The following is a 13,447-nucleotide window of genomic DNA, read 5'->3' as shown; positions in this document are numbered from 1 at the left end:
AATACCCTTAAAACGTAAGCAACACCCTACGAACAGGAGTATCTGCCCTCTAGGACTGTGAATTTTCCACCATTATTTACACAAGAATATTTGGGTGAATAGCTCAAACCTGTAACTCAGACATCTAAGTTTGCTCAGTTTCAGCTTCTTTTTTGGTTTCTCTAAATGTGGCAAATATGACTCCTGAAATGGCAAATAATGCTGTGAATATTTATGTCTACTGAAGAGCCATTCTAATGTGTAGTGAATTCTTTACAGCAGTTCAATGTGATTAAAAGTTAAGTTCTATAAAAATCTGTTGCAATTCCTATCTGATTATTATGTTCAAGGCCAGAGCAGAGTCTGAAAAGCCAAGGCTTTGTATATCAAACAGAAGCAGTCCTCAGCATGTAGGGAAAATGGCAGTGATAAACCTACTATTAGGCATCTGAGAGAGAAGCCCAGTATCTCCTCTGTGTGGGGGCTAAAATAGATGTGAGCCACTATCACAGATAATGGCAGCTTGTAGGCACATGAAGGGAGAAACTAAAATCTATTTCACTTAGACAAGAAACTGTAGGCTGACATTTACCTGTGTCCATCACACATGAAAAGTGTTTGCTGTGAATTATCCAAGAGAAAAGTGCAGGTTAAGGGGTTTCATTTCCCATCTAAGTGTAGCTTGGATCACACACTGAATACAAGAAATCACAGGTAAATCTCAGACTGGGGTCTTGGTTTGTTGGATGGATTCCTGCCATCTGAGTATAGGCCTTTTTTCCATGACTGCTGGAGGCCCACCTTTGGAGCAGTAAGAGCATGTACAGGCACATAAAGAGTGTGAAAGTAAACTATTCTTTATGCGATTTTAGAAAATTTAGATCACTTTGAAAAAAACTTTCACTCTTATGTCAAGGTTAGAGGCTGCACTTTTCACCAGTAGAAAGCACAGTAAGCAGATACGTCTATTAATGGCTATGCACCTCCAGCCCTACTGATCCTGGTAGTAGATGCAGTAAGGAATCCTTTCAAGAAATACTTGGAGTTCCTCTCTGGTATATTGTTATACTTTCACCTTTTCCCTATCGGAAGAGATAATAAAGTCAAGATATATCTTCACATCACTTTTGCACATATAACAACATATCTAAGTGAAATGCAACAGATTCTGCAAAACAAATGTAGAGACAACTCCTTAATCAAAGCTTATAAATGATCGTCAGTTTTGATTGTGGTTTTGAACATGGGAGAGAGAGCTTCTGAGCTTACAGGTTTCACCAAATCAAATGCTGACCTTCCAGGCACTCTTGAATTCCAAGATCCATTTCAAAGTTAAAGCACCTGAGTAACACTAGAGAAAATCTTACTCAACTGAATGCCATATTATTGTTTCAATGTTTGCTACTAAAAGTAAGTTTTAAGTGAATGTAGTTCGTTATCAAATCTCTCCTTTCAAACAAGCACTTCGGTCAGAAGTGTCTTAATTTCTTATCACAGAATTTCATCCGCACAAGGAGCAATAAATAATTCATGTTCCTAGCTCTTTGTTGTGTGTCCCTGAACTGCACAGAGCTGGAAGGCTGACAGCTGTGTCAGGACAAGCACCAAAGATCTGACATGACAAGTGACTAACAAGTTTCTTTCAGTCTATAGTGAAAGAAGACAATGGCATAAAGTGCAAAAACGAAATCCTGAAACAAAATGAAACTGTTTCTTTCTCTTTACCTAAGTGTTTGCTATGAGCTTATTTCCGACCCATAACCTCTGGTCATTTTATAGTACTGCCCAACCCCCTTTACTCCTCACATTCGCCTGGCCATTTACGCCTGTCCACGGATCAATATGAGCAATTCTTGGAGAAATACGATGTCTCCATGACAACCAAGCCACAAATTCTCAGTGGAAAGCAGTGAGACCAGTAGTGAAATCTCCTGAGGTTTTCAGACCTATAAGACAAGATGTCTTAAAATGCAGGAATGGACAGAAACAAAAGCCAGAGTAATTCATTGTTTATTACCAGTTTAATGATGTCAGATGGACCGCACGGAACTCAGTTTTTAAGTTTAGATGCTTTATCAACATGTATTTTTGCTAGCCAACATTCACCCGACAGTTTTTTATTCTTTCCATTACTTCACATAGACAAGCAGAATGTAGAATTGGTATTCAAGTTGCCATCCAAATGTATTCACTTTGCCACTCAGAATAATTTAAATCAAGTTTCAAATTAATGTTATCATTAACGTGCATTAATTCTCACCTCAACACTTTCACGTCACTTTGCTTAAATTTATTTTCACCTTAGAACAGATCAGATCTTGGACAACCCACACTTTCATACAGAATCGTTGTGGAAGGGACTGCAGATGGTTTCTGAAGGATGTACCATGCACCACAAAGAATTTGAGGTGGCCATGGCAAGAAACTACACTGGTCTCCTTCCCAAGTAAATCACGTATTTCTTTCTAAATCTCACACTGCCTTCTGCTGTACGACAGTGAGTTCAAGCCAACGTGGCTTTAAAATGAATAGGAATTTACAATTCATTGGTTTCATTCATTCTAAAGTATACTTGTGTTCATTTCTGTGGAAAATATGAAAAAGGAATGTAGTTCAAATCAGGTATATGATGGCAGTTGAACTCCCAAGGAATCTTGGAGGAGTAGAGTGTGCTGAAATATAATCCCCCAGACAGGGGTCCTTTCTGGGTTCTGAGATGACTTAGGGGACCTGACATGGATTTCAGACTGCACCCTTTGACTGAAAATTAAATCTCAGCAGTGTTCCTTGGGGAAGGATCAGGGGACTGTTGGCAGCTGCCCCCTGTCAGCACAGGCTGCAAGATTTGGAAATCTCTTAACTAAGCTGACAGGCCACAGAGACGATGAATCAAAAATATGATACACGGATCAGCACACAAAGATGCAAGAGGGTACACAGACAGCAGAGAAAGCAGGGGAGGAAAATACCGAGTGAAGAAAGATGTTTAACTCTTTCTTTAATGAGTACTATGTGTGGGCTTGATATATGGTGTATGTGGGTCAAGCTCACAGACTGGTTATAAGATTTTAATATTTAGTTGCATAGAATGTTTTTAATCAGCTGTGATTGGAAGTATTTCATACTTTTTTCCCCCAGGGATTCACTTAATGAATTTCTTAGATATTCCATAACTAGTAAGATAATGATACTACACGAAGATAAATCTTTTAGTCACCAAAAATAATGCACATTATGGATGTTCTTGTATTTAACTGAATCAGTGTTAAAAGTCATTAAAACGAAATAATGATTGTGAACTGATTTAGAGAGAAGAATCAAGCTATTTAACACTGCCAATTTGCTTTCCTCCAGAGATACAGTGTTTGAATGTCCACCGCTAAGTTTAACTGCAGTATATACAGTTCCTCTAATTTTTCATAACCTCATTCTACTTTCAAAGGGTCAGACATCGCACATATATTAACTAAGAAGTGTAGTCCAAAACTAATTATAATGAACTAGTTGTGTCAGCTTTCTTTTTGGTCATAAAGCCCTTATCCTTCCTAAGACCTGAATTCTTGATGAAAGAGGAAAGGATAACACTGTGACCCCTAGAGGTGACAATTAATTTGACACTGCAGCTGCTAAAAAGGAAACAGCATTACAATCTGCCTTTTTTACCAGCCCAAAACCTGAGTCAAATTTATCACTTAATACTTGGTGACTGTCTTTAAATGGTTCTCACCTGGACTCTCAGATTCTTCCAAGACACATCTGTCAGTCCCATCTTCTGCATCTTGGAAGTTTGCCGAGTTTGAGCTCTTGTCATGCTTCAGTGCACTAACTGGAGCAATAAAGAATAAAAACAGGGGAGGGAGAGATGTAAAATATATTCAGAAACAAAGATTTCCTGATATTCTGCAGATCATTCAGTGTTGAAGATGTATTTTGTAAACACAAGTGATAGACTGAAATAAAAACCAAACACAAAATGCTTATATGCAACTGTAACACTGTGGAAAATCTGTAGACAAGAATCCATATGGGGAGAAATTTCAGGCATTGTCTCAATCCTAAAATAAGAACATAATTTCCCAACTATAAAAAGTGCTGTTCTGTTTCACCAAAGAAGCCAGATACGATATTCAAGACCAGTTTGCTGGTTTAGTAATGAGTGGAGACACTTAACAGCAAGAAAAAAATATTACTTTTAAGATGAAGATACGTAGAATATAACAAGCTAGAATGCACAATAAAATCAGTTAGAACTCAACATGCAGTAGAATTCAGGGTGAACTGTAGTTTAGAGATGGTCAAATTTGAGTTTTTTCTTTTAATTAATTGATAAAAATATTTTCATTTTAACATAGGGAAATATTTTCACGGAAGTATTTGTCAGTACACAACTTGTAGCTCTCATGGCTTTCAAACAAATTCCACAGAAATTTTCCTGAAAATATCTCTTGACAGTGTTCATTTCTTTCTCTTCTGCTCTTATGGATGCAAAGCTATACTACAGAAAAGCAGTCTAAAGACCAAATCTCAAGATTTCAATCCCATTAAAACTCTCAGTTGATCTTATTTCTTAAGAAAACACGAGTGTCCAGCATTAATAAAGACATTTTTTCTAATATCTATAAAAGTGAGCTAAGTCCTAGACTTCAAGCTAGACCATGTGTGGAGGGATCATGATAGCTACAATTCCACTGCAGTTTTGTCCTGTATTCAAAAGAAGAAATGCATTCCCTTTTAACGGATTTGCTTTTTTTTAACCAGACAAATATTTGCTGAATGATTACTTAATTTCAGAACCTATTTAAATTTTCCAAAAGTTTGAGTGAATTAACAAAGCCTCAGTGCATTGTTCAGTTAGGAAGATGTTAAAATACACATATCCACTTGTTATTCTGTACTTTCCTTTGGTTAGCAGCTCTTGATCCCAGATCACCAAAACTTTCCCTCATTCTCAGCTCCTACACCAATCCAGAATCCATTTGAAGCAACCATGCTTCAGCACAACTGTGGAGGTAGATCCTTTAAGATGCAACATTAAAACAGAACAAAATAATAAAATATGTGATAGAGGCACCGCACATTTCATCTGGGAAAAAGTGCTCCACATAAGAAGGAATAACTTCTCCACATAAGAAGTTCATAACTCTGCCATGGGAGTGTTGACAAAATAATTTGCATGAGGTACTCTGACAAAAAACTTACAATAAATAAAATATGTTCCCTTTTGTGAAAATGCTTTGACATGTGCAGGAAGAACTGTCTTCAAAGATCTTTGTATTTTTCTCTGATTTTTACAACATCTAAATAATTTTTAAGTATGCTATCAGAAGGATAGGATTCCCACTTCAAAAAGAAAAACTTTTGGAAACCACAAGTGTGCATATTATATTTAGACATTTGTTCTGTGCTGAAGATATTACAGCATTTTTTTCTAAAACGGTTCATCCTATCAAGTACTTGGCTCTACCATGTTCAGTGATAGACTGAGCCATTACAGCATCGTGAATTTAGAAGTCAGAACTCCTCAGAAGTTGAGCAATAGGAAAATTTTCAACAGAGAACGTTGTGGTGAAAGGGTGAAAACAAAACATACAGCTGCACCTCTAGAGAGAAAGAAAAAGACATAACATTGACTAAAATTTCCAAATCAGCCCAGTGAAATGGAAAGCTCCTGACTTCAGGATCAGTTGTGAATAGTGTTTTTATTCAGTAAATGACTGAGTTTTTCTTGGGTTTAGTTATAAGAAGCAACATAATTTGAGTTTGGTTAAGATAAGGTGATTCCAGTAGAACAACAACAAAAGCTGGCTTGGTGTTTGATTTCATATGCAATGTGGCGCTGAGGCAAAATTCACACCTCTGAAACAGATCTTTAAAGGGGATGGACCAAGCAATATAAAATCATTACCATATATAACACACTTCTTGCTTCAGTTCAGATCATTCTGTTAACTAAAACAACTGAAATGCTTGGAGCAGGGCTATTCGGTGCAGCGTTCTAGCCTTCCCCACAGCCAGACTTGAAATCACAACTCTCAGCTGAAATACATGCAGAACACGCACTAAGACTGACACAAAACATGTCCAAAAGTTTAGCAGAATAAGGGCTTTGACACAGGTCTGAGTCAAACGTGAAAGTGACATAATAGAGGGCTCTGTTAAAACACAGATTTAGGGTCATGTAGAGAGCAGTTAAACATGATTTGGAGGTATAAGGAACAGATAGCTGTAAATCAGAAAGTAGCAGGAACACTTGGAAGTGATGATGAAGGGATCTGATTTAGTTCCTTATTCTGTGATCCCGACTAATGTCAGAGGAAACACCAGTTAGGCTGAGATCTGACAATGATGAGTTGACAGCTGATGCAGATGACATCAGAAGGAAGGTGTGAAGCAAAAGGAGATTCTGAAGAAGATGGAGTTATAGAAGTCCAAGAAAGACAGAACTGAGAAAACAGGGATCACGGGCAGAGCTGATGTAACCTGACCTGATGAAATACAATGATGAAACACTTGCACTGTTGACAGGTTGGAGAGAAGTTATAGGAAGAGTTTAAAAGGAAGCGAAAAGTAGAGATGGGAAGGGCTTTCTCAGGGACAGTGAAGTAAACCACTAGATAGCTAAGGTAGAAGGAGCTGCTGGAGAACGGTGATCAGCAGGTGAAAGTGAGGCTGTCAAATGGATCTTTCAGAAAATGTATCTTACCCTTGTTCCTCGACCCAAAATACATGTATCTTCCTACATAAAACTCAGGCAAATAAACTTTACAATACCCTAGTTTGTGAAGTTACATAATAGTAAATGCAGTGAGCAAGAATGGGACCTAGGCAGATGCCTTCAGGGTTTTTTTTGTTTTTTGTTTTAACTTCAAGTTATATGCTCAATTTGAAGAGAAAGCTTCCTTAAAATATCATAAAAGACAAAAGAACAAAGGGAATTGAAACGTTAAAAGTAAGAAAAGAACAGTCTGGCCCAAATAAAGTATTATAGTGCTTTTTTTTTTTTTTTAAGCATTACATAATCCTAGAAAAACATTTTAAAAATTACATTTAAATAGACATCTACTTTACTGTACTATAGAATTTTATATTCAAATGTCAGAAGGGGAAACATTGGCAGAATTTCAGAACTAATGGAACTATAAACAGTGCACTCTTTACTCATTCTGAGGATACCATGTCCTGTTTGGGTTGTAAATGAATCTTAACCTTACTTTTGATTCCACTGGAAAGCTAGTTTATGTAGACAAAATGATGGAAATGATCCACAAATCTGCAAGTCAGAGAAAAAAGATAGGAAACAGCCATTTCTGATAAAATAAACCCAATCACGTTTTAGTACTTGTCAGTAAGATGTAACTGAAGTTTCTATATGGAAAATACAAATTATTCTGGTTAAGTAAGGTAAAAGGATAAACTTCATATAGGCAAATGACATCAGTGTATTAAAATGAGGTAAATCTTCATTGTACAGGATCAGTCTTGAGAACTGCAGTAATTATTTCCTGATACATATTAATAGGGTCTTAAGAGATGTTTACTGAACTTGATTCTCTTATGCTATAGCATTAAAAAAAGACAGGCAAAATAAGTAGGGAATTTAGAACAGCAAATAAATGCTATAACAGTAGTCAATGAAACATTTATGTAAACAGTTTCCAAATACTTCAAATACACAAAAAGAAAAAAATAGAAAAAAGAAAAAAGAAAAAAGGAAAAAAAAAACCACCAACAAAACCAACCCAACAAACAACTAACAAAAAACCCACCAAATTATTTCTACAAAGAGATTATAGATTCATCTGTGATAAGTTTATGAAAAAATGGTTTTGTGTGAGAGTGCTGCAAAATGATAAACACTTCTTTTTGAATATGTACTAATCACAGCAACAGCTAACCACTGTCTTATTTCTACCTGTTCTGCTTGAAGTCCAAAGAGCCTTATTCCACACAAGAATGACATAACAAACTCAAAGTTACCTGTTCTTTATATCAATTTGCACAGGGCAAATACTTAAGAAAGCCTGCAGAACAGAGGTGAATCAACCTATTAACATTTTTTCCTTATATATAAGATGCCTTTTAAATTCATGAGGTGGAATAATAATTCGAGGGCAGTGTGCCTGCAGAGGAAACAATGTATTTATCATTCAATATGTGACATTTCAAAACAAGCTGATAGGGCAACAAAAATTATTTATCAATCAAAAATATTAGATAAGATTTGCTATAGGTCATAAATGTATTACAGGCTCAATGCAAAATATAAAATAACTTGAATCTAAATAAAATTGCAGGGAAAAGTAAAAAAAAAATAAATAAATTCTGTTCATAATTTTTCATTTCCAAAGGACTTTAAAACAGCTCTGCTGCAATGCCACTTCTGGGTTGACCTGGGCCTACAGTTACCATATTACATCCAAAAAGCTACACTGAAAGCTGGGAAATGCTTAGGGTACCATTTTTAAAAGACTTTGTTAGTAAAACCTCACCATAAACATCCCTAAAATTCCAAAGTGAAATTCCAAAACCCGTCTTTCTTTTTTGTCAATTTGTTGTTTTTAAATTTAGTAACTCTCAGTATATTTCTGTTCTGTCATTTTGGGCAGCAAACTTCCCCACTCATCCCTTAAACGTCTAGAATTTTCACACCCTACATCCTGACTTGCTTTAACATGGGAGGCTCTGTGTTATACACATAGGGAAGCATCTCCTTTTGCTTGTTTGGATAAGTTCCTGTTAGTTTAATGTAACCCACCCTAACTCTTGTATGAGAAAAGGCACAAAGCCCTGTGCATCTCCATGACATTTGTGATTAACAGTCCTTTGTTGCATCCTCTTTCAACAGTTGAGGATTAGTATGCTATCTACTAGATACATTTTTGCCATGTATTTTGATGCCAACATAAAAGGAAATAATTACTTCACTAATACAAAAAATGCAAAGGTGTTCATGAAATAGCAGGTGAAAGAGTAGCAGTACTTGCTATGATGATCTAGAAAGCAAGGAAAGGAGAGAATGAGGTAACTCCAGATCATATGGAGCACCCTCCCTTACACTGGGATGAGAGCAGTACCACGGAGCAGTGTGCCAGCAGGCAGGAGCTGGCCTGGGGCTGTGCCCTTGGTGTTACCAATGCCGAATAGAGCACAGGGATGACCTCACAGGTCTTGCAGGTGATACTCCTGTTCACAGAGCCTGATATGGGGTTTGCCTTTGTTGCCACCGTGTGAACAATGTTGAGTCATTCTCAGTTGGTTTCCAGATTGTTTTCTGAAATACTGTTGCCTTGCTGTTACCTCTCACCTCGTCTTTGTGCAAACTATCCTAGGGCAATCTAGAATCCATGCTCTCCAAATTTAATTGAACCCTGTTTTTTTTTTTTTGTTTTGTTTGTATCCCCCCCCCCCCCCAAAAAAAAAAAAAAAAAAAAACCACAAAAAAAACCCAAAACATTTCTCAGGCCTTACAAACCACTAATTCACTCCAAGGACAAGGGAACTCAGTTGCTAGTCCCTTCTTAATTTTTAGTCCCATTGAAAACAACAAAAAAAAAAAAATCCAAGAAATAAAGAAAACACTCTACTGATGTATTTAGTTGACACCGAATTGCAAATGGCATGTCACTTCAGATATTTGAATGCCACACTAAATTTCCATTAAATTTTAATTTTAAAAATAGAGATTAAAACAGCAAACCTGTAAAAGGTGTAATTCTAAAGTGAATGTGGAATCACGTGGGAGTGGGAACTGTTTTTGAAATAGCCAAGCATGGAGCAAGTTACACTGGAAGCTAAAGTAATTTAAATCTTTGCATTAAATGCAGTGATAGGTTGTAATACTGACATGTATTACATGCACAGCTCATTCTGCAGAAACACCAACCACGCACACCGAGGAGCAGGAGCCCACTGCTGCACTCTGGGAAGCTGCGTGATAATGAAGTTCATTCCACTGCCTCCATGAGTTGTGACCACAGAATTTATCTCCTGGTCGAAGTCTAAAATCTGTTTTAAGATTTTGATAGATTTTAAATTAAAAGACAAACAAACACTATAAACTCCATTTTCCATCATTCTCTATAACTAAGAGGACAGAATTACTCCAGACAGAAAAATGGAAATTTTCAGTGATATTTTTCCCGATATACCTTGAAGTTTTATTCACCCAGAGGGACTTCCCTACTTCTCTGAATGAAAATATGGCAGTATGTAACAAATTACATTCTCAAAGGACATCCCATTTTTGTTTCATTAGTGCAATGAAACATTCATTCAATTTTAAAGCAGTTGTCTCAATCTTAGTTATGATTTATACCAGAATGTGTCCATGTATTCTGTGTACTGTATATAATAAAATACCTAACTAGTTAAATTTGTCTCAGTGGGTTCTGCTACAAGAAACAAAATTATTTCCCATAAAATCCCACACAGTGTTTATTGCAAAGCTCTGAGCATATACTTCTGTAAAACTTAGGAGGATTATGAAAAGGAAAATGTAACCTCAAACCATCTTTAATTCTTCTATCACCACATACTGCTTTTTCTCCTTCATATCCTCTCTAGCAAGAAATCCTCCATTTCTTTTTAACAAAACCTGAGTTTAATCTGTTGATTAACATTATCACCATCTCTCTTTTTTTTTTTTTTTTTTGGAAATTAAATACATTTTTCTTACAAGAATTAGGAAAGAAGGCCTCATTGCAGTTCTGGTAGTTACTAGATAAATGTCATTTCCTACTCTGCCTGTTCTTCTAAAAACTACAGAGCACAGGAGAGCAATGGTATTGTAGTTCATACTGCAGATATATCTGCCAAGCAGTATATCAATGTCTTCTCCAAAAACAACAAAGAAATCCATATTTCATATTTTTTAAATTACATTACTACTACTTTTTCATCAAGATAGATTTTTTTCGTATTGAAGTATAAAATGTTTTTAATTACTCCATACATACACAAGAATTCTAGTTGTTCATTTCTTCAATTTTCTTCCAAAAAACAAAATGAAACAACAGCGTGCAGTACTTTATGACACTCACATATCTCTATGCATAATGTGATTCTTACCGCTTGCATTCTCTTCCTGTCTCTTGATCAAAGCTTTCCAAAAGGCTTAATCCATGGGGAAAAAAACATACAGAGAATCTTTATTAACCTCTTCTGGACAGATTATTGTTATTATTTTGCATTATGGCCTTGAAGATGCATTACTGATAGGGAGGTAAAGCCAACTCAGCACAGCATGAAGCTGCTGAATGGCTGCTGTATGAAAGTGGAAGTACTTATTTCCAAGACATTTCTGTGATGCTCCCTACTGTTAAAATGTTATCTGACTTTAAAAGATTTTCAGTCCAATTGTAAGCATAAGTAAACTCAGGCAGTACAGTACTGTATAAAGAAGAGTTTCACTAACTGGTCAAAAAGGCATTATTCCAAGAAACCAATGTTGTATAGGACTGCTTCCTGGTGGCTGAGACCTCTGATTGGCAAAAGACAGCGGACTTTTCAGTCAGCAAGCTAGTTACCCATGGATGTGGCTTGAGGCTGACACACAGATTGACTGGTTCACACTAATTTACTTCACACAGATTCCATTTATCTCCTAGAAGATCCCCTGGCAGCAGCTTATAATGGCATATCCTAGGATGCCTGCCTGCATGAGTTTTTAAAGCGGCAGAGCTTGATGAATCTAAGTCCAGAAAACAGTTCACAGATTGAGGACTAGGTGCAATCAAAAAACATCAAGTAGCACAGCTGGGACTTGCTAGCTTGCTTGACTGGTTTGAGCAGCTGAGCATTAACTACGCTTGCTTTCCTGCTGGCAGCCCTGTGTCACTAGGACAAATAGGAGCAGTACCTGACAAAGAAAAAAGGAAAAAAAAAAAAAGGAAAAGAAAAAGAAAAAAGGAAAAGAAAAAAAAAAAAGGAAGAAAATAGAAAAAAGAACAAAAGAGGAAAAAGAAAAAAAGAAAAAAAGAAAGAAAAGAAAAAAGAAAAAAATCAAAAGGAAGAGAAGATAAGGGAAGGGAAGAGGGAAGAGGATTATGGCATTACACAGAACACTATTAACAGATGCAAGAAAACTCATTAGAACATTTAATCTTTATGCAACTAAAGGATTATCAAACTAAATAACACCATAGTTAGCAAGTTTTGAGGCTAGGAATCTGTAAAATTTCTTTTGGTCATGCTAAAAGTTAATAGGAAAAAAAATAAGACCTGAATAAATCGAAAGCTTTTGCCATTTATTTCCTATTGAAAATAAAATTATATTTAACCTGGTAATGCATGTGCTATGAATAACAATTACCAGTATACTGTGTATTACAATATAACAAAGTGAGATATAGGTCGATGTAATTTCTCACCTCCATAGAGAACAACAGAATTCAATAGGCTTAGGCTTATATTTTTTAAAGGACTGAAAACACAGATTTACACTATAGCTCTCCAAATTCAGGTAGACAGAGAGTATTCTTTAAAATCCATGTCAGAAAGGAAGCAAAATTAATATTATTGGACAGTTACATTTCACAGCAAATGTACTGTGAGAGATACAAAGCACATTTAGTACTTAGGAGGTTAAAGACTCAGCTGTAGTGCTAGTTGATGAAAAAGTAGGATTAAGGCTTTAGTATGAGTCTTGACATGATCATGTTGTCTGCCTGCTGTCTTAAGCTTTGAAAAACAGCTGGGATCATCTTCTTCTAAGCTCCAACTCAAAGATGTTTAAGCAGTTCCCAATCCAATTAAACAGAGGTAAATATAAGGAAGGGCCCTACTGAGCCCAATCATCTTATTTCTTTAATGAAAAACGGCATAATTGTAGGTTACACAACTCCTTAATCTCACTTTAAACCTAACAGACTGCTGCTTTATAGTGCACATGGCAGGCCCAGTTAACCCAAGCATTCTGTATTGGTGTGCTTAATTTTGGTCATTATCCTTTATTATGTTACATGTAATCCTAAAAGCCTATGATTGTGTCCAGATATTTGGCCAGGATTGTACCTGGATATATGAGGATTCCTCTTCTAAGAGTAATGGATTAATTGGATACTTCTATATGGGTAGTAGTTGGTTTTGTAGTGAAACTGCTGTACAATTTTTAATTTGTGAACACCATTTGCTTTCTTTTCTGTCCCCTAAACAAGTTGTCTTTTCAAGCATTAGCAGTGGTGTTGCAGGAACCTATATTCTCATAACAAACATGATAGCACTACAAAAATAACACTGCTGTTCATAGTGGACTGTTTACTAAAATCCTTGTCATAAAAACAGTAGGAAGATACAGAAATGCTATTTTTCAGGTAGAAATTCACGTTCTGTTTAAAAGTAGCTAACTTACACACAGAGCTTTGTTACAGTATTATTACTGAAGGGCTTGGTGCATTAGGCCACTTATCTTCCATACAGTCTGAAGAATTTTGATGCATGCATATGTAGTCATGCAATGCTGTGTAGGAAA

The 13,447-nt window shown here is 36.2% G+C and overlaps 1 protein-coding gene across 1 annotated transcript in view; it reads right to left on the bottom strand.

Moving 5' to 3' along the window:
• WDR72 (WD repeat domain 72) overlaps nucleotides 1-13,447 on the bottom strand; it is a 94,492-nt gene that overhangs the window by 1,744 nt on the left and 79,301 nt on the right. The window contains exon 18 of the mRNA XM_065734307.1: nucleotides 3,707-3,805. Coding sequence (XP_065590379.1) covers nucleotides 3,707-3,805 — 99 coding nt within the window. The remainder of the gene's footprint in view (nucleotides 1-3,706; nucleotides 3,806-13,447) is intronic.

Source organism: Cyrtonyx montezumae, unplaced genomic scaffold (assembly GCF_038088225.1).
Source record: "Cyrtonyx montezumae isolate F1298 unplaced genomic scaffold, pur_monq_1.0 scaffold_17, whole genome shotgun sequence".
NCBI classification, from domain to species: Eukaryota; Metazoa; Chordata; class Aves; order Galliformes; family Odontophoridae; genus Cyrtonyx; species Cyrtonyx montezumae.
This window is presented reverse-complemented; position numbering and strand designations above follow the sequence as displayed.